General features: G+C 42.4%; 1 protein-coding gene across 5 annotated transcripts in view; it reads right to left on the reverse strand.

Annotated features, from left to right (window-relative positions):
- Positions 1-796: 796 nt before the first annotated feature.
- The window catches only part of Mier3 (MIER family member 3), a 28,224-nt gene continuing 6,574 nt past the window's right edge, over positions 797-22,446 (reverse strand). For 3 of the 5 annotated variants that reach the window (XM_076551898.1, XM_076551897.1, XM_076551896.1), the window contains 10 exons: positions 17,289-17,423; positions 15,991-16,111; positions 15,080-15,165; positions 14,386-14,458; positions 12,164-12,315; positions 9,653-9,734; positions 7,410-7,504; positions 5,105-5,232; positions 4,881-5,023; positions 797-4,786 (listed from right to left, as the gene is read on the reverse strand). In XM_076551898.1, the coding sequence (XP_076408013.1) occupies positions 4,335-4,786; positions 4,881-5,023; positions 5,105-5,232; positions 7,410-7,504; positions 9,653-9,734; positions 12,164-12,315; positions 14,386-14,458; positions 15,080-15,165; positions 15,991-16,111; positions 17,289-17,423 (1,467 nt within the window). In that variant the 3' untranslated portion in view covers positions 797-4,334. The remainder of the gene's footprint in view (positions 4,787-4,880; positions 5,024-5,104; positions 5,233-7,409; positions 7,505-9,652; positions 9,735-12,163; positions 12,316-14,385; positions 14,459-15,079; positions 15,166-15,990; positions 16,112-17,288; positions 17,424-22,446) is intronic. The other 2 variants (XM_076551895.1, XM_006981670.4) reach the window with 1 other exon arrangement.

Here is a 22,446-nt window from a genome sequence, read left to right on the forward strand (position 1 = left end):
CCCCAAGAGCCTGAAGTACTGTGCAGCTCTCCCATGGTACTTAGCTGTATTTAGAATACTCATGGAGCTACTTTAACAGAGATCTGTCATGGGAAGGCACTGTGGTGTTTGGGAATGGAGGGGTGTGGCTTTTCTAGACAAGCAATGAAAAGGAAAGGGTTAAGGGCTTTCCTCTTTTTACCTTGCTGTGTAAACTCTGGATATCATGTACAGTTTGGAACTATTAAAATAGGACCTGAGAATGCTGGGATCTTTAGCTTCAAAAGATGAAGGCTTGGGAAAGCTATGACCAGAGGCAATTGGATTATGAAAATTATAAATAAGAGTAATGTCACAAATACCAGCCCGTTAAATCGTGATGTCTCATCATATTTCAGTTGTCTTCCCAAAATACAGTTAGCTAGGACTGCTTGAACAGATATTCAGTAACTGCCTCCTTAACTAAATGAGGATCCTCACTTCAAGAATTTTTAGATGAGCCGGGCGGTGGTGGCACACACCTTTAATCCCAGCACTTGGGAGGCAGAGGCAGGCAGATCTCTGTGAGTTCGAGGCCAGCCTGGGCTACCAAGTGAGTTCCAGGAAAGGCGCAAAGCTACATAGAGAAACCCTGTCTCGAAAAACCAAAAAAAAAAAAAAAAAAAAGAATTTTTAGAATTATTATAGATCAAAAACTAATAATAGAGAGGATTTAAGAAAATTATTTTGTCTCTCAAGCTGAATTATCTACATATCTGGGTATAGCTTAAAATTGGCTTTGAATTTTTCGGTAAATAGTCACACAAACCAGGAAAAACAGATTTCCAGATTTTTATTTCTGGAACTGTACACCAGGTATTAAAGTACAACAAATACAAAATAATGCTCAAAAAATCAGTGTTTATGTACAAATATTAAAATCAATGCAACAATAGCAACTTCCTCTTGAACATTGGATACTAAAACTTGTTCTGATTGTCACTAATTTATCTCATACTCACAGGGTACTTATTTCAAACTGGGACAATTGGAATCACTGGTCATCTAAGAGGAATATTAATATCTACCATATTTAACAATAAAACTAATAGTTTCCCTCCTTTTAGTGAAAAAATTAGGAACTTTTTAAAAAACATAGTAATGTCAATATTTTATAAATTATTTCAATTTCCATTCGTAGACAATGTGCTTTGAAACTCTGGGCAAACAATCTCCTTGGTGGCTGGGTTTGTTAGTTTACATTCAAAGTTGAAATATTTACTAGACTTTGGTTAAATTAAATAGTACTACTACTCTATTAGGTCTGATGTTCTCAAATATTTATGACCTTCAATTTTAAAAATTAAAAAGGAAACGATTGCACAATTCTTTGACCTAATTGTACAGACTTTAGTATTTTTTAAACAGTATTCTACATCCTTCAAGTAAATTCAGCAGTTGACCGGGACAAGAGGAAAACTAAACATTTAGTAAGCTAGCATGAGCGAGGCGAAGCACAACGAACAAAAGTAAGTATTGCTCTAGTCACAGCACCAGGTACACTTCTGATGAGTCCGCGTCCTCTCCAGTTCCCTGTACACAAAGGATGGATCAGCCGACACTGCAGCTGCTCACCATGAATTTTTGGTTTGTTCATATGAAAATATTGCGGCAAATGAAAAACAACAAAGAATTTATCACAGTTTGCTATAAGAATTGTGCTTAATGCGTGATAATAAAGGCATTTTTTTTCTTCATACAGCTACAAAGCAGGTTCTTTTATGCCTTCAAATTCAATTCTTTTAATAAACAGTAACAAATTCTCTGTTAAGATGTTTAAATGGAGACAAAAAAAATAAGTCCAGCTGTTGAAAGAAAATTCAATAAATAGCTATTTTACATGGATAAAGTCATAGTGGTACAATTTATGAATGTCACATCAAGCATGCACAAAAATGGTATTATACATGGCAGGAGTCGTCAGAAAATATTGAATTAGATCTAAAAAGATATGAAGAATTTACTTTACATATATATACAAAAATCTTGCAAATTATTGCCTCATTTTAACAAGGAATTAAAAGTAAACGTTACCAGCTAGGTAGCACTCTCTAAGAGGCTAAAATCAGGTTAGCATTTAAAAATCTGTTAAGCTAGCTGGAATTTATTTTTCTCTCATATCATTTTCTGGATTTTGGTCAAAAATCTATTTAAATAACTAAAGTGTCCATTCAACTTGCTGATAATCAAAACTCTAGATAAGAAACACTGTTTCCATCTTGTATCAAGACCCCAGCAATGCATAGATAAACTGGATATATTACTGCATCAGCTAATGAGAATGGGCATCTTCATTAAGTGCAACTGGTACTAGCATTCAGTCATCTTTGTGTAAATTATTTATACAGACCAGCCACTGTAAACCCAGAGTGAAAATTAAAGTTATGCAATGGAAGAGTATGCCCAGTATCCTCCTACATCAAAGAAAGTATACTAAGGGAACAAAAGAAATAAGGTTCAAAGTTTAGCACAACACAGCAATAAGAAGCTAACCACTTGGATAAAATATCAGAAAGCAACATAGAGCCCAGGCTACCCATTATTTACTGTGTGCATACAGGAATACTAGATTTTAGATGTATAAGTTAGAGACTGATTTTAAGTTATTAATTTAACTACCCTTGTCCTCTGTGCTAAACTAAAATTTTATAGTCAATGTGCTACTGCATTAAACACTTCAAAGCAATCTTCATTAAAATGCTGCAAAGAAAAACAATACACATCATCCAAAACTAAGGATGTCATTGCAGTTCACAGTTTGTATAATAAATACCCTCCCGTTCATCACTAAGACCACTACATCCTATCTAGTCAGCAGCACAACCTTGAAGCGACTCACACTTGCAAACAGCAACACAGTCAAATGGTAAGGGTTTTTGCAAAGCAACAAAACTAGTAATAAAATCAAAAATTTTAATTAAGACGGTGCAAAAAGTAATTGCTTTAACTGTACTATAAAAGCAAAGCTTATTATATCCTAATACTGTATTGTATAGTTTGATTCACCTTAAAACTTAAAGGAGCATATCTAATAAAGCAAAAATGGTCAAAGCTTATGACAATGGCTTCTTATTCACGTTTGGAATAAAAGTAAAATTGCATTTGAGATGCATGTGAACGTCTGTCACTTTTTAAAACTTAAAAGTGGTAACGTACCATTCTGTTTCAGACAGAAACTCACATTTTTTCTTGCCAGCTATTCAAGCTAACCAAATAGCTTAAATATCCTTCAAGGTTCTGCATTATGCATACCATCTAGAAGTCTCTCTAAGCATTTAACACTTTGAACTGCAGTGCTCCAAACTTAAGAGGTGTTCCAAACGTAAACCACCGAGTGGAACTTCCTGGGCTTCGTAGACTGTGCTTCTGCAAGTCAATGGCCTCAGAATACACTAAATTATCAGTGACCAGTATGATTTTTAATATTACAATCTTGACAATGGTGGACAAAACCCCATATGAACACCACATCTTCAAATGCCAAATTTGTAGTCAAAAAAAAAAAAAAAAAAGAAAAGAAAAAGAAAGAAAGAAGAAAAAAAAAAAGAAAGAAAGAAAAGTACACAGAGGTCTCCCAGCAGTAAAACGACCAATTCTGTGTAAGGTAGCCCTCGTCTAGAATTTTGAAACAGGATCCAAGCAAGAGTCTTCATCTTTCGCACGCAGTTCCTCGTGCTGGCTTCCAGACAGATGGTCTTGCTGCTTTGTAAACTGAAGTGCTCTAGTTGAGTAACATGAGAGAAGTTTCCATTTTTAAAAAATCCTTGCATGTTTGTGCAGTTTAAAGAAACCTACCCCTGCTTTATCACCAAAGAAAATAAAACCAAAAAAAAAAAAAAAAATATGCTACATTGAGCAGGGATTGGGGTTGGTACCTGTAAACATTATTATTCCACTGCATCCATTACGGCAAAAGGAATTTACACGAAGAGGGGCCACAGATCAGTTCAGAACATCTGTGCTGGTTTTGACTGGTGGCCTCTGTCTACAGGTTTTAAACTGGGAGTGAGGGCAAGGGATAGAGAAGGAGGAGGAAGTGGAGAGGTATGAAGGGATGAGGGAGAGAAGCAGAGCTTAAAGCTGCACCACAGAGTTCAATCCTAGTTCCCAACTCTGCTGATCATAGTTCATTTCCACATTTCTGGATTGAAAAATGAAAATACTCTTGATAAATCAAGATATAGTTCTATACATACTGACATCACTGATGTCATAGTGAAAAGGTTCAAACTTCCAGTGAAAGACTAGGCAAACCTGATAGCTCCCCTCAAGTTTACTGGGGCCGCACACCCACTGTCTCGGGGCTCCTCATTACGTCACTCCGAATGAAGGGCGGCGTGCTGATGCAGAGTGTGGGCACTGATGAATCCATTGGTCTCATTGGCAGACAAACTGCCAAAGTCAGCCACAGAGACAGCCATTTTGGCACTGGTGATGTGATGTGTATGATTTTCAAAGTCTACACCCAAATTATTTACAGAAACCTCATTCATAAAGGATTCAGGGACAGCAATGCCCATTTTCAATCTCTTTGCTGGTCTTTCCGATTCTTCGCTGCACATAGGGTTTAGATCTGAGTGATAAAATCCAGTCTCAAATAAATTAAAACAATCACTTTCACCATTGCTGGGCAGGGTGAGTAACTCTTCCGTTACAACAGGCACATGATTGACTTGTCCACGGGGTGTGTTTCCCAGTGGAGGAAAGCTATCATCCAGACAGTTCACATCTGCGGGGTTGCAGACAGTTGCTACACTGTTGGTCAAAGCTAAAAAGAAATGGAAAGTGGTTTCAGTGAGTGATCGCTTGATGCGCAGCACAGAGAAGGGCTGCACCATGCCGCACACAACCATCGCCCTTACCTGTCAAGTCACTGGCAGTGAAGGAGCTGAGAATGTTCAGCTGCTGATCAGGAATGGGCTCAGGCCGGTTAGAAGTTAAGGCTGAAGAATTTACGGTACCTCCTAGAGACTCTGTTTCATCTACGAGACGATCCATATAGTCCCTGAAACACACACAGTAATCGTGACTGTGCATCCGAGTTAGAAACAGCCATCACTGCTCCAGTCAAGCCCACTGTACTTACGTAACTCCAGGGTGATGGTTATAGCGTTTCTTTCCAAATTTTGTCTGTTGAGCAAAGTAATCGTAGCGTTCTGATTTCTTCCACATGTAGTAGAAGGCCACACATTCAGCAACGGTTCTAGATCTCACCTAGTGAAGAAAAGCAGACGTTACAAACCGATGCTCCATTTTTTAGCAAGACTCCCCAACAAAAAAGCTCCAATCCATAGGTCTTTTCTATCACAATTATTATTAGAATTATAAAATTCTAAATATGTCTATCAGTGACATGTCTTTATATGTAATACGGACAGATTTCAAAAGCACAGGTTGCCCAAAAATAAAACAAAATACACACCCACAAACTATGTGTGTGTTTACTGAAAATCCTCAAATAACTGCCATTGAACGAACCCTCACTGCGCCCGACTGCTGTTGAATTTGACCAACCTCCAAGGATGGGTCCACGAATGCTTTTCCGTGGGACCTACTAGTTCCCCAAATGATGGGCAGGGGAACCAGGGAGAAAAACACCGCCTCCCCAGATTAGTTAAAGGCTCCATAAAAAAGAGGTTAGGAGGCTCTGGCAAAGGAGTCACCAACCTCCAGCATCTGGAGATGGTTTCCAATCATTCACTAACCAAAGGCAGGGCTTTTCTACTCCGCTGGCTCTTCGTTCCAACAGGCTTAACAACTTTTAAAAGTCAAATAGTTGGCTCCATACCCAAACCTCAGTCCTTCAAATCATCACTTAACTGCCACAAGTAAGTGTCTGGCTATACAGACAAACCTCTTTATCTTTATTCAATAAACACTCTCTTCCCTGATTGATCAGTGCCCCCAATAAAGACATCTCAGAGTCTCTATCCTGATTCCAGAGGGAGCTGTGATCTAAAGTCACTAATAGAGGGCCAGCCTGGCCCATATAGTGAATTCCAGGCCAACCAGGGGTATATAGTAAACCCCTGTCTCAAAAGAGAGAGAAGGAAAATTAGTATGATAGTGGGGGTGTTCAGGTAGAGAAGGCAAACACATCATTAAAAGAGCCTAGAGCCATAAGCACAGATACACAACCAACTGTTCTTTGACCAAGGAGTAAGGCAGTTCAATGGGGGAAGGAAGGATAGTCTTTATACAAATGGCACTAGAACAAACAAAAGCCAAACAAATGCATCTAGATACAGACCTCGTATCTTAAGTCTGTAATAGTTCTGAGTCATACAAAAATTGAGCTAAAGGGTATAGATTTCCCACATACTTGCTGCTCCAAACATGCACAGCTTCCCACTGTCAGTGTCCCAGGCTAGAATGGGACACTTGCTGAATGTGATATGCCTCCATTGATATGTCGACCATTGCTACCCAGCATCCGGAGTTTCCATCAAGACTCATGCATGACTCCTTTCTAGTATCCCACTGGGCAGGCTCATTGCCTTAGGTCCTCTGTACCTACGTACCCCTCCTTCCCGCCTAGCCTCTCCAATCTACAAGCAGCTCTGACCTTTCCGGTGTCCAACTGTTGAATTCTTAGAATGCATGTAGCCTTTTCGGATTACTTTTTCATTTAGTATTAAATATTTAAACTATTCCCTGTGTCTTTTGTTATTTGCTAACTTTATTTTTTTGTGTAAGTGATAACCTGTTGTCTAGACTGTCACTAGTTTATGGATTTATCTCTAAGGAGATACTGATTCCCAGTCTGGTGATATAATGAAAGCTAATTAAATCTACTCTGAACATTTGTATGCATGTTTCTCCTTGAACATGAAGTTTTCAACCCATTTAGATAAATATAAGGAGCAGGACTGCTAACTCATTTAGCAAATGTTCAGATTATCAGAGACTTGCAGGTATCCGCTGCAGCTGTCCCGTTCTGCAGCCACACTAGCAACCAATGGGACTTGCTACTGCTGCAGAACTTGCCTGCCTGCACTGGATGGATTCGTAGTCGCTCTTAGTAATAATCAATCACTCTCTCTGAATCAGTCTCTCTCTCCTCCCTCACCCTCTCCTTGTTTTTTAGAAACTGCAGTTCTCAACAATCAATCAAAATATATGAGGAGACCGCAAACATCAGAACAGTTTGGAAGAAAGTGAGAGTCAAGGAGACACATGGAAGGCTTCCTGAAAAATATACTGAATCCCTGTTGTGTGAATTGAATTTGGTAACTGTGGCATCTGTAAGCACATTCCAATCATGTTTAGAATAATATTAGAAATACTATTAGCAGGGAACATTAACAAATTGCTCAGTTTTCCCTAATTAAACAACTTGAATCATTGCTTATATCCATTGTAACTAGTAAGAAATTTCTCCATTAATTTACCTTATTTTTCTGTATAAGATGAAAGTCTTTTCCATAAAGCATGAGTGCATGTTCAAAACTTCGGCATTCTTCTTCTGTCCACGCTGTCATTCCTTCTAAAGAGAAAAGGGAAGAACTCAATCAGCCTCCAAATTCTTCCATGTGCATCACTGATTTATCTTCACTCTGCGTTCCCTGGGAAAGGCCAGAAACTCAACCCTTCTCTGAGCCACACACATTCTGAATCTAGGGTATTTCAGGTAACATTACCCAACTATACACACTAGTCATTTAGAATATAAAAATACTGGGCTAAAGACAGAACTCAGCAGTTAAGTGTGTACTGTTCTTCTAGGGGACCCAAGTTTGATTCCTAGCATCTACATCAAGCAACTCACCATAGCCTCCAGGGGTCTATCTGATGCCCTCTTCTGGCCTCTGTGGGTACCTCCACTCAAAGGCACATACCACACACAGACACATATATCTATATAACTAAAACAGTAAAAATACATCTTAAAAAAAAACAAAGCAGCTGGGTGGTGGTGGCGCATGCCTTTAATCCCAGCACTGGGAGGCAGAGGTAGGCGAATTTCTGTGTGTTTGAGGCCAGCCTGGCCTACAAAGCAAGTTCCAGGAAAGGCGCAAAGCTACACAGAGAAACCCTGTCTCAGAGAAAAGAAAAACAAACAAACAAACAAACAAAAAGCAACAACAAATCCCCACTTTTTGTTCTCTGCACTGTGGGACACAGATTAATGGTGTTTTAAACTATTTTTAAACACTGTGTGTGCACAAGTGCATGAAGACTCATATGGAAGCCAGAGGCCAATCATGAATGTCTCTTCAGGACCCATCTACCCTGTTTTACTGAGACATGGTCTCTCCCTAACCTGGGGTTTGCTGATTAGGCAAAGCTTGCTGCCAGCAAGACCCAAGCATCAACCTGTGTTTGCCTCCCAGCACTAGGACTACAAGCACACACCACCCAGCTTTCCACGTGGACTCCAGGGATCCAACTCTAGCTCTTTACCAACTGAGCTGCTGCCCCAGGCCCAACAAACACATTTTTAAGTGAAGTAAAAATGACTATCATCTTTCTGGAGTAAAATGAAAAAACTATTTTGGTTTAACATAAAAGTAAGTTCTTTAATTCAAGATGGTAAATAAAGAATAATCTATATATATTTATTTCAAGTCAGTATGTGAATGCTGAGGAAATATAGAGAGAATTAATCCATGATTTCCAAATACTAAATCCCATTAAAATTTCCAGCAGATGCTAATGCTGGCAGGTTAGAACTCTAGTTAGGGCAGGAAGGCCTTCACAAGGTTATAGTCGAGACTTATTCATTATTCTCCTTTATTTCTGAATTGACTCACTCACTGATACTGTGGACCAGTAGACAAAAAAAGTGAAAAATATTTTGAACTCAGGAAAAAAACTGGTGTTTAAAGACTGAAAGTTTTGACAGCTTAAAATAATCCTTTCAAAGATGCATCTTCCACAAGAAAGTATTGCAATGTACTCTCTCAACCTACAAATTTCAATATACATTTCCAGCCTGCACATTTCCCATGCCATGTATAGAACATCACTAAGTATTATTTTCACTCTACATACACTTAATGACAGCCACAGTGCATGTAATCCACTCATATACAGATGGAGACATTCAAGGAGCAGCCATGTTCCTTAGCACTCATACAGACTGGAAATGCTATACCAAATCCCCACACGATCACTATAACTGTTTCCTTCAGAAAACTCCATGGACTGTACTGTTCATCTTTTTGCTTTTTCTCATTTATCTGTGTTTGTGTATCCATGTGTAGGGAGGTCAGAGGACAATTTGCAGGAGTGATTTCTCTCTTTCCACCATGTGGGTCCTAGGAATTGAACTCAGGTCCTCAGGCTTGGCAGCAAGCACCTTTACCTGCTGAGCCATCTGGCCAGCCCTCTTTTCCCCCTTAATCTAAATCTCCATTTTATTTTCTGACTTAAACAAAAACCAAAATATTCCCAATATTTTAAAATGAACCACAAATTCATTCTTTTTAATTACTTTGACGTAATGTCACTTGTGGGGTCTACTTTGTTCTGTAACTATTTCTACAACAAAGTGGAGGTGATGGGGGGTTGAAAATGAGCACAGATTTCACAACAACGTCACAGGACTGCTCTACCCTTCACAATACATCACCTATCCTGATCCTTACATGGACAGCCCTTGCCATCTCTCTTTAATCCCCGCGTTTCTCACCTTGAGATGCCTTTCCATTACAGCAGTATCTTTCAATTGCTTCCTTTATGTTGTGGTTACACTTGAGAAGTTCATATAATGCCTAAGAGAACAAGAGGGGAAGAAAAAAATTCAACACACACCGCAACAGTTCATATCTAAGAGCATTTTAAGGAACAGGTATCTTATAGGAGAGTCCTGACAAACATTCTAAAACACTTTCAAATGTCATGACAAGCTGGGCATGGTGGCACATGTCTTTAGTTTTTTGTTTTTGGTTTTGGTTTTTTTGTTTGTTTGTTTGTTTTTTTGAGGCAGGGTTTCTCTGTGGTAGCTTTGCGCCTTTACTGGAACTTGCATTGGAGACCAGGCTGGCCTTGAACTTACAGAGATCCGCCTGGCTCTGCCTCCCCAGTGCCGGGATTAAAGGCGTGCGCCACCACCGCCTGGCGGCACATGTCTTTAATGCCAGCAATTGGGAGACAGAAGAAGGCAGATCTTAGGGAGTTTGAGGCCAGCCTGCTCTACAGAGTGAGTTCTAAGACAGCTAGGGCTATGTAGGGACCCTGCCTCAAACAATCATGACATATGAGCAGGTTTGTGTGAGTGTCTATGTATTACATGTGGTGGATGCAGAAACACAAACCATCCGTGCACCCGTGTGGACCAGAGGCTGATTTCAGGTTATCTTCTTGGATTACTCTCCACATTATTTTTTGAGACTGGGTCTCTCACTGAGCCTGGAGCTTACCCATTGGCCAGACTGGCTATCCAGCAAGCCCCAAAGGGTTTGACTCCATCTCTCAGCGCTGGGATTACAAGTGTGCTTTACCATGTTCATCTTTTTTTTTTATGTAGGTACTGAGGATTCAAACTCTGGTCCTGATGGTGTACTCACTGAGCCATCTACCCAGAGCAATGTGTCCGTTCTTACCCAGAAGTCATCCATTATCATCATTCTTGACTTTTACATTTTCTGGGTCTTCTCAATCAGGAAGATTTTATTTATTTATTTATTTATTTTTTAAGGTTTACTGAAATAGAGCCCAGAATGGCCTTGAGTTCATTTAGCTGAGGCTGGCCCTAAGCTGATTCTCTTGCCTCAGCTTCCCAAGTGCTGAGATTACAGGCACTCACTGCCTGGGCCAACTCCCCAGTTTTAGGTCATTTTGGAAGCTGGGAAAACTGGAGCTGCATCTCCCCTTGCTGCTCTCTCCCCCCTCTTGGGAGCTGCAAAGGAAGAGGCGGCCAGGCCTGAGAGCACTGGCTCCTCGGGGACTCGGCGGCTCCATAACAGGAGCTGCCTGCCTTCTCCGGAACTGTGCCCGGGATTGGTTATGTCAACCAATCTCCTGCTGTGAAGTGTTTGGGACTGTTACCGAAATAAACGGCAGCGGACAGAATTCAACTGCAAGTTCAGTAATAAGCACCTTCCAAAGTAAATCTCAGGAAAGATGAGGCTCACGGCATGAGAAAAGTGCTGAATATATCAACATTAAACATAAACATAAACATGAATATATCAACATTAAACAACCACTCCTTATCACACAGGTAAGTACAGTCCTCACCCCTCATCAGGGGAACTTTTCTTTGCAACAGAAGGAGACCATTACAGAACACCACAGCCAATCAAAATGCAGAGTCGTGGTGCCCAGTACCAGCTGCACGCCTCCAACTCAACTCCTGCACCCAGGGCTCAGGGATTATAATGGAAGAGGGGCAGTCTTTAAGAACCAGCGAACAGGGTTTGCTGTGAGACCGTGACATTTCCTAGAAATGCCAGAAGCTATATCCCTGAAGTCTCACCAAGGCGGCCTAAACATGAGCTGAATAAGGATGACAGCAAAAGACACACTAATCCAGAAGGGGAAATAAAGCCCATGGGGCCTCAACCCTCCACCAAGAACGACAGGCAACTAAGGAGTGTGCTGAGAGGGGAGACAGTCTTCCCCAGGGAGGAGGACCACACCAGCGGATTATCCAGTACCAAATGGTCAGCCCTGAAAACACGCACAGACAAGCAGTGCTACACAGACCAAGCAGTTTCTACTTATGATGTAGGAGAGAGAGAGAGAGAGAGAGAGCGCACACACGTGATAAGAAAAGAAGTCTATGAATTTGAAAACCCACGCAGGGGTGGGGGGTGGAGGGCAGGAGGACCGGTACATGGGAGGGTCTGAAAGAAAGGGAAGGAGGAAATGACATATTACATTAATATCAAAAAAATGTTTTAACTTAAATGATCATTCAACAGCTGTTGTAAAAGGACCTGACTAATTAGCATCAATTTCTAATGAAAGGGAGGCAATACTAGTGATAAACAGATGGACACTGTCCTGCAACAGTAAAGATGGCAAGTGTTAAACCAAGTGCCAACATTCTTGCTAAGATCCCGTCTCAAAAAATAATGTCGAAAGCAATCGAGGAAGACACCCCTGTCAACCGCCAGCCTCCATTCACATTTACACTACTCAGACATCTGGAGTTACAAAGTTGTCTGGAATCCCAATACAAGGGGAGGAAACGTACCTGTTCATTGTCCCTGGTGTGTGTGCCTGAAGAAATTCTGTCGATGACTTTTTCATTTCCAGTTCTTAACGATGTCTCAACAAGGTACTCCTTGACTTTGCTCTCCAAAACCACATCAGGACGCCACAGTAACTGGTCTTCATTTTCATATGCTGAGAAAGGCAACCCCGTTAACACATCACAAAGAGTGAACACATTAAGAAACGTGCAGACTGTGCCTCCCTTCCCTGACAGAGCCCACTGACTGGGACAGGTAACTAAGCATCGGTGTGAACGCTGAGCAAGTACAGCCCTCCACCGGCATAGAAGAACACAGAACTGTCTACCTTGACTCTCTGGGCCCAATGGTCAGAGAATAAAGGCATTTTGGAAGCTGGATTTACTGAGGCTTGGAGGGTTCTCTACGTCTAGTAAAGTACGACTGTGAACCCCATATTGGTATCTTACTGTCTGTAATGAAGCTGTAAAAGATAAACCAAAACCCAGTCAAACTCTCTACAATCTCTTTAGAATTTTCTCTTGAATTCCACAAATGACCTTATGAACTTGCTAGAGGCTAAAATTACAAATAAATAAAACAAAAATAAAAAGCCAAAATATCAAATAGTAACTTGGTGCCTAAGAAAGGCCTATTTTTTCCTTTATAGAGTGCTTCAATCAAAGGTGAATTTTAATTAAAGGAGGCAGATTAATCAAGCCCCTATAGAGGCTTTAGAAAGAAGAGCAAACGTAAGAACAACAGTCTGCACAGTCTCTTAAAATGACCCAGACACTGACGCGTTTGTACCGTCACTACCACAGGTCTGTCCTATGAGTGCGCTCTGGCGCCATACTCAAAGCTGCGCTTCACACGGGAGTAACACTGACGACCCAAGTACTCACCCCAGGGTCTGAAGTGTAATCCACGCTGTGAGCATGTAACACCTTACATATAACTAATAAGAACCCTTCACTGGCAGCAGGACCCAAATGCTCTGAACTATGTAGGATCGGCACACTCTCCTTCCCAGTTAGCAGGAAAGTCAGACTGAAGGCGCCATGCAGCATCAAGACGGACATCTCCACAGTAAGAGGTAACCCAGGAGCACCACACAGCACAGGCTTCCCTCAAACATCCCAAGTGCTGGGATGACAGGTATGCCACCAGACCCGGTCAAGGCTCAGGTGTCTCTTTCTGAGAGATTTCTAGAACCAGTTTCTTTAACTGAAATGTTTGGGCTAGTTGCTGGGAACATCCAGAAGGCACACAGCTTTTCTCTGAATTTGAGGCTAGAAAGACTATTCCCTCTGCTGGGTTTGGCCAGCAGACCGAAGGCTATGTCAGGCCTTGTCTGTGTATGTCATGGGAATGAGGGAAGGGCGAGATGCGCTGCCGACCATCAGCTCTTCCTGCTCCCTCTCCATCAGTCAGAAAGCATTTAGGAAAATGGTGCTGCTAGTGGCCGCCAGCTTATGGCCAGGGTCTTAGTCCCTGGGCTTTGAAATGGAGAGTAATGTAACATGGAGGACAAGAGAAAAGCGGAGTCGGAATGGCTTCCCAGAGGCGAAGCAGCTCACTGGGCAAAGACCCGGTGTCCAGGGAAACAGTCCATATAATCCCAATACCCTCTGCTGCCCACACTCTCAGGACCAAATACAGCTGGAATCCACTACAAGTGAGAGGAGGCACCATGTGAGTGGTGGACAGCAAAGGGGGGCATCGGGGTACATTCAACTTCCTGCTCTTCGGGGGACAGGACAAAAGAATTCCTCCTGGTTTCTTTTTCCTTCCAGAGTTTTTTCTCCATAGATCATGTTTGTAACAACCTCACGACTTCAGGTGAGGAGACTGCCAACTCCTGTGAAGCCTGGACGAAGGTGCTCCTTCTAAAGAGACAAGGCTGTCTCCACAGGTGGCACTCACAGACTGGGAAGCGCTGTGGGCTGGGGTGGGGCTCCGGGTCACTTCCTTTTGTCTTTTTGAAACAGGGACTTACCATTGTGGCCCTCCCCTTAAGGTGCCCCGGAAGTCCTGATCTTCCTACACCGGCTCCCTAGTGCTAAGATCCTAAGCAGGCCCCACCTGGCCCGGCTTCATGGTCACTTCTGACACATTCTTCCCAAGACAGGCCTAACTACCTGCACTCTGGAAGGTGCTCTGATGAGCAGTCTGTCTTTGCATAACTAAGCTGCTGCTGTATCATCAGACTACTAACACAGGCAGGAGAGTAGTTTGACCTTACCTTTGTCCTCACCACTGTACTCGCCAAGGTAAGGGGGGATTTCCGCCTGATACTGTAAACCAATCATTATTTCCTACAGGAGAGGGCAAAGTAAAAGCAGCATTATTACACAAAGCACTGAAAAACCATCCCAAATCATTAATCTGTTCTCACTAAGTCAAATAAACCTTACCACCTAACAATAAAATGAACAAACTGCTTTAGAAAGTTGTTTCTTTTTTAAGATTTTAATTGATTTTTAAATATGGGGGGGGGGGTAGTCGTATGTGCACATGAATGGGGTGCAAGGCCAGAAGACAGTGATGGATTTCCTGGAGTAGGGGTCACAGACAGTTGTGAACCTCCCAACGTGGCCTTCTAGAAGAGCAGTACACACACTTAACTGTTGAGCCATCTATCTGGTCCCATTTCAAACATAATTTTGGAGATTCATTTTATTTTTAACTATGTGTATTTGTGTGTACACACGCATGCATACATGAATGAGTGCAGATGCGCACAGAAGTCAGAGTCAAATCCCCTCAACTTGGAGTTACAGGCAGTTGTGAGTCACTAGACCTGGGGCTGGACCTGAACTCCAGTCCTCTGTGAGAGTACATGCTCCTAACTACTAAGCCGTCACACCAGCCCTTACAAATGTTTTAAAGACACTAGTCCAAACGTTCTCTTAGACTGTAACGGTAACTCAACCTACCTTTCTCAAGTCTTCAGGTGAGTGACCACTGTCCGTTTCAACATCCTCAATTTCTGACTCCTTGTCTCCGTCACAGGTAGTGTTTGCTTAGAGAAAAAAAAAATGCAAAAAGTTTTTGAAACACCTAAGAGAATGCCATTTATATACTATAAAAACCCATAGAGTAAGTAAGATTCACTAGTTATCATTAAGCCCGCGCTGTTTTCACAGCTGGCATCTGTCACAATGACAGAAACCCCGAGAACGCTAAGACTTTCAAGTGTACCCTATCATTACTATTCCAGTGCATGGTCGAAAAGACTGGAACTAAGAGGAAGCCAGTGCCACCCCCTTGCTCACCCGGGGACTAACCCAGGACTGCACATAGACAGCTGAGTCCTTCAAAGCTGTCCCCACACACACCATGCATGTGTACTCATGTGTACCCAGACATATTAACTACTCCAAGAGCAGCTTTCAGGATAAAGGGGACTGCAATTAAGCACTTTTTCAGTCTAAAGCCCTTTAGTATTACTAATAAACATTAAACACCAAGAACTATAAGGGAAAAAAATAATGAATCACTGAAAACAAAAATACTTTTTGACCACTGGTAAGTTTTCAAAACAGCTAAGCAGGGCCTTCTAATAAGCCCCCCAAAATACAATCTATAACATTTTTGGCTGAACTAAGTAAGGTGGGTTACCACAGCAACAGATGAGCTCTGGGAAAGAAAACAGGCAGCTTGTAAAACTAGGTGAGTGAGTGGATTTTAACAGCATATGGCTTCGCTCCATCCCAATAATAAAGGCTAGAATCCTATCCCGATTATAACGACATTTTATTTACACTGGATACTGAACACAATATGATGCCCTGAAGCTTGTGGCATCATTGCTAACACAATGGGGAGGGGGAGGGGGACCTCTTACATCGCAAAGGCCGAGGAAAGAAATCCGAAGTTTCATGAGAAGTCACGGACGGTGTCAGATCATCTGCAGAAGACTGGGTTTCCTCATCATCACCCGACAACAGGTCTTTTGCTATTTCTTCCTGGAAGAAGAGGGAAGGAACGCAAGTCAGGAAGAGTGGCCTCTCACCAGTTAGGAGAGATGCCTTTTTGATTTTATAACACACAATCATAAAGAACTATTTCATGTCTTCTTAGTTCTGAGAAATTTGAAATTCTGTAACTTACTTTATGTACATAAATACTAATAACACTTAATAGTCAGCTATCTACATAATATACTATTTTAAATTTTTAATGACTTATCAAATAAGAATAACAAATGCAATTGTACACTTAAACTACTTGGCTACTTTATGGGCATGTGAAGAATTTATCGGAAGGTGCAGACCAATTTTCAGTGGATTTATAACAATCTGTTTAGCACAGCAGTGTGTGTCTACAGTACCAGGTTAGGAGGTGGAGCAGGAGTTTCATGAGCTCAGGAGTTCAGGGCAAGTCTGAGCAATAGAGTTAACTCAAAAAACAATAAAACAACAACAAAAATATGACTTCTAAGTGGCTAGCAATTATATTCATTTTTTCCAACCTATTTTTAAAAATTTAGAAATATCTCCAAACTCTACTCTTCCAATGCTTTAAAAACTAACCGGTAACACTGTTGAAACCGAAGCACATGAAGTGCACTGGTGGTATACAGCAGGCACCCAATACTGAATGCCTCAAGAGTGTATCAAAGTAACTCACAGGAAGAGGTTCCGAGACGCGGATTCCTCTTCCAGCCTGAAGCCTGACAGGCAAGGAAAACCTCCTTTCATGTGGAGCCACAGCTGCATGTTTCTCCTCAGCAAGGAGTGGGCACCCCCACAGCAGCTTGTGAGAGACAGGTCACTATGGCCTTAGCTGCTGTGACCACTGTCACTCCCGGGACCCAGAAACAGAACTCTATGCCTAAGGCAACCTAGTCTGAACGCTTCTGGGAGACTTGTTAACTAATGTTTTCATGTGTTTACAGATCAAAGGTAGTTAAGGCAAAATCCATTAGACACAACGTATAAACAGAAAAATATTGGAGAAGAGTGGAAAAAACTACTACTATTCAGAAAGTATTAAGATCAAAGCCAAACAATGTTTAAACCAGTCGCCAAAATAATAGTAAGCTTATATTTCAGAATTAAAAACTGCTTTAAGCAAAAGCATCTCTAGTGAAGCAGGAGATGTCAGCAATCCTGAAACCTTCTTCTTAAGGCCCGTACTCACTTTGTCTAGAGTCATGTCTGGTAGTTCATCTGCAAGTTCACTTGGGGGGCTGTTGGCACTGGAATTTGTAACCGTCGGAATTGTAGATTCATAGCCGTAGAATGCCAGTAGGTCTTCTAAAGGCATATTTCCTTCCTAGGTGAGCAGGGCACAGAGAGACTCAGCAACGCCGCAATCTGAACTGCGGATAAACTCAATGCTCTTAAGTTTATACAGCACAGATTCAACCACAGCCAAGCTTCAGGTTTTCATTGTGTATTGCTGTTGGAAAATACTAAACCTAGTGTTTAATTAGTGTATGAACAAAAGCAAATAGTTCCAATAAATATCGACTGATCGACAGACAACTTCACATCATTTTTGGCTTGTTTCTCAGTTAATTAGCCATTCACCACTTGGATTCCTCTTCATGTTAACTGAAGACTTCAAAGGAAACCTTGGCTGAACCAATCTAATGATGTCCAACCACAACTCTCCTTTTTATGTCCTCAGTTTTGAGTGCGAACCCCAGAACCCCGCGTCCTACCGACAACACTGCACTGATGAACTGCATGCTGTGGCTGCAGTACTGGACCCCACGCCCTGCTTCACGCCGACCCCCGAACTCATCATGCGCTTCTTGAGCAGACTTGCTTTAACTAATACAATGCCTAGGACTACTTACAGCTACCATTCACAAACAACTTCAAAATCAACTTGATAACTTACGAATTGTAAGAGGTTTACCTACATCAATAAGAGATTTCTTCCTAAAGCTTGCTTACTGGTTTAGTTTTCCAGAACTTCAAGACAAACAACTCTGTCACACAGTACACTGTAAGGAGATGCTAATGCGGAGCGTGTAAACAGCGTCCACGGGGAGCACAGAGTGACTCACGCACCGACAACGCCTACAGAGATGCGAGGTGTCCACCACGGCCCAGGGAATGTAGGCTGAAGGTCCCTGAACTCTGGCTTTACCTCCATACATGTGAAACTCAGTTATACCACTGAGCCTGACCGCACAGAGCTCAGACTAAGTCATGTAACACAAGCTAACTCATAAATGTGAAGTCAGCCCTGTGGTGGTATTGTGTTCCCCGAAATATTGTGCACACTAATAAACTTATCTGGGGTCAGAGAATGGAACAGCCACAATATTAAACATAAAGGATAGGCAGTGGTAGCACACACCTTTAATCCTAGCATTCCAGAAGCAGAAATCCCTCTGGATCTCTGTGAGTTCAAAGCCACATTAGAAACAGCCAGGCATGGTGATACACACCTTTAATCCCAAGAAGTGAGCCTTTAATCCCAGGGAGTGATGGCAGAAAACAGAAAGATATATAAGGCATGAAGACCAGAAACTAGAAGCTTTTGGCTGGTTAAGCTTTCAGGCTTTGAGCAGCACAGTTCAGCTGAGATTCATTTGGATAAGGACTCAGAGGCTTCCAGTCTGAGGAAACAGGATCAGCTGAGGAACTGGCGAGGTGAGGTAGCTGTGGCTTGTTCTGCTTCTCTGATCTTCCAGCACTCACCCCAATAACTGGCCTCAGGTTTGATCTTATTAATAAGACCTTCTAAGATTCCTGCTACACAGCCCAAATTGAGATGAAAGGTCCCAAGGAGAAACCAGCATGGGTTAGTTCTGGCACAACCTAAAGAACCCCGTGGTCTCTCCAGAGCATTCCTGTGGCTCATCTCACTCACTAGAGGTGAGTGGTTGCAGCCTTTCCAACCACCTGTCAGCAGCATCATAGCTCTGAGACCTCACAGGTGACAGCCCTCGGTACTGGGACACCTGCTGCTGTTCCTCATTCCCTGACGGTCTACTGTATCACTAACGACTTCTAGGTACTCTGCTGAGGGATACTAGACCAGGATACAGAAAATTACAGAAAAATCGTTCTCTGAAGGAATTCAGAGTTACTGAAAGACCGGCTAACCACCATACAACACAGTGGCTGTGATGCCCAGCTCGGAAACTGGTGCTGAAGCGGAGTACCCAGACATGGGACCTGACCCCAGGAAACAGTATGGAGGACGGATGTCCAGAAGACAGACAGAGGCTGCATCTCAGGGTGTGATCCACCAGGAGTGACAGCAGCTGTGTGTCAGGTCACTGTACTCGGTGTTGGTATGACACACAGGCTTTGCCTTTTCCCAGCCTGGTCTTGGATTAGGAGAACCAACAATACAGACAGAGCTGCCAACTATGATGAGTGCAAATAAAAGGACCCAAAGACAAAGAGTGAGGCTGGTGTCCATTTTCATTGGTAGCAGAGAAGACACAAAACCATCTCTGGCCGAGTCTCTAAGCATGGGACAGAGCCATCCAGTGGCAAGCATTCCATCCAAAGGAAAAGATGTACCTGAAAGCTGGTTTCTCACTAAGCTGCATGGCCCAAGCTCAGTGGGATAAATGAAAAGGGACTGGAAAGGAGAATGGCAAGAGCAGCAGTGATGGATCAAAAAGGCTTCATGATGAGGACAGGAACCTGACTGTATTCCAAAGGAATGGGAAGCCACTGGAGGATAAGAACAGGAGGGCGAGCTCGATGGCTCAGCATGCAAAGTCACCTGCAGCCAAGCCTGACTCTCCGAGTTCAACCTGAGACCCACGCGACCGAAGGAGAGAACAGACTCCTACAAACTCTCCTCTGACTGCAACAGGTACACAGGCGTGACTACACACACACACACACACACACTCTCTCTCTCTCTCTCTCTCTAGAGAGAGAGAGAGAGAGAGAGACATAAAACATGGTTTTTAAAAGAAGGACTGACATCATTTCTTCTTAAAATACTGGAAAGTTGCACGCAGAAAGCAATTGGAGACATGGAAACCACTTACAGACCCTCGTGTTGAAGAGAAGAGACGAGACGTATGCTGTGGTGGAATCAAGCAGGTTATTAAGTGTGGGGGTGAAGGGAGGAGGAGGACTCCCAGATCTCTCCTTGAGCGAGAGGGTGCTCCCTTCAGAGTGACAGGAAAGATCAAGGGAGGAAAAGCCTTGTGTTTTGTTTCTTTAAGGAATTCTATTCAAGAATTTCACAGAGGACACAAGTTAAGTTTGAGAGAACTACAAGGCATCCAAGAAGAAAAGTCAAGTTGGCCAGGAGCCTGGAGCGCAGAGAATCCGGCTGGGCTAAAGATATAAATCTGGCATTCATTAGCATCTAGATGATATTTAAAGCCATGGGAGCTGATGAGCTCACCTACAAAAGGCCAGAGAGAAATAAGGGGTCTGTGCCTTAGTCCAAGAACTTGAGAAACAGGAGCTTATACACAATAGGGTACAGCTACAAATGTTAAAATGGGGTTTTTATTTTAAAAATAGTGTTCCAGACAAAGGAGAATAGGAACCTGAACTAAGGAAAAGAATTATTTATGTACCATGTAAGAGAGGAAAGTTTGGTTTTTAAAGTTATTTGATAGCAGAATTGAAAGAGATCTCTGAGTCTAAAAAGCGCAAGACCTCCGGCCTGAGAAGTCAGCTAACTTTGGCACCAGTATGACACAGAGTCGCAAAACCAAGGCAGGGGTTAGGATAGCTATGAAGAGATCAAGCCAAAGTGGGGTGTACTTGAGTGAGATCCCACGAAAGGGCAAAGTGAGTGAAAAGACGAGGGCTGAACCCGAGAGAAAGAAGAGCCTGTGGCTAAGAGAGCTGGAGGGGTATGAGTGGGGGAGACCCAGGAAAGCAGGAGCCTGGGAGGGAGGGAAGAAGCAATGCTGAGAGACCAAGGTGTTCACTGTGGACAAACAGCAAAGAGAAATCAACTGAGAAAAAGAATTCTGACAGGCAAGAATTTGGCTTCCAGGAATCACTGGTGACTTCCACGAGATGGAAAAGGCCAAGCCAAGGGCTGACTGGGAGAGGAGATGCACAAAGATGCTATGCTGTGACACTTGACTAAAAGGGAGAGTGACCAAGAGGGTCACGAGATAATTTCTTCCCAATGTGAGAAACCTACGAGCAGAGTTGTGCCACGACATATTTTTTAAAAGAAGACAACCAAGCATGGCGGTGCACACCTACAGTACCAGCACTTGAGACTGACCCCAGACGTGAAGGCAGCCTGGCCTCCACAGGAGATCCGATCTCAAACAACACCTCTTAGTAGAATAAACCGAGGGCAAAGGGATGGCTACACGGATTAGTGTGAGATAAGGCATATGCTTCCAGGATGGGCAGGGTGAAAAGAACAGAAAAATCAGAGGGCGGGAGGAGGCGAGAGGTTCTTGGTTCTTCATAATAAAGATGCAAATGTTGCAGGGTGATCACGGAGACCTGATTACTAAGTTCAAGAGATGGCACAGCCTTCCTAGTGGGGCTGATAGCAAAGACAAATTACCTGTGTGAGAGCTCTGGATTCAATTCTGCTCAAAGGGAGTCCAGTTTCGGACGCATTTCTTGAATGAACTTTCTATTAGGACCTAGTAATGAAGTGTTGCTATGCATTCCCCGAAAAGCCGAATTACTGAATCTCGAGGTCTCTGAGGACCTTCGATGGCAAGCCCAGCTTACAAATTTGATCCAAACATGCTGACGACAGGGTTTTCTCCCCTTTTCTTAGGCCTTTTGTTGAGTTTCTTTAATTTTAAGAGCACAGGTAAGTTTGCAGCCATATCTGTACTGAACTGCTCTATAATGGTTAGTCTGTATTAGGACAGTAGAATAGACACTTTAGAGTCACAGGGCATGCTGACTGCTCATCATTCCCTTGGGTTTATAACCACCTAACCCCTTACATCTCCAGTTCCCTATCTGTAAAAAAAACAAAAGACCATTAATTTAATCTGATGATCATGTTAGAATTAGGATGCACCTACTACCATGTTTACTTTGCTATTTCTTCAGCAACGGAACATGTTACAGTCAAGAACGGGGAACCAACAGCTGGCACCCATCTGACAGGCCGGGGGCATTGCTGGGCAGGTGAACTAAGACTGTGTAATGCAGATCCAGCTCAGTATCCAATCCTGGAGACCTTGCCAAACAATACATAGAGGATCTTTAAATGGTTTTTTAAAAAAATCACACAAAGTCTAGTGGAAAATATGCTTTTTTTAAAGTTTCTTATTTAAACTTCTGAATTTTTAGGAAATTTTAAACATTAAGGGAGAATCTACATGTTAACAAAATCAGGAATGATAATAACCTTTTAAAGGAGC

This window comes from Peromyscus maniculatus, chromosome 15 (genome assembly GCF_049852395.1).
Source record: "Peromyscus maniculatus bairdii isolate BWxNUB_F1_BW_parent chromosome 15, HU_Pman_BW_mat_3.1, whole genome shotgun sequence".
NCBI lineage: Eukaryota > Metazoa > Chordata > Mammalia > Rodentia > Cricetidae > Peromyscus > Peromyscus maniculatus.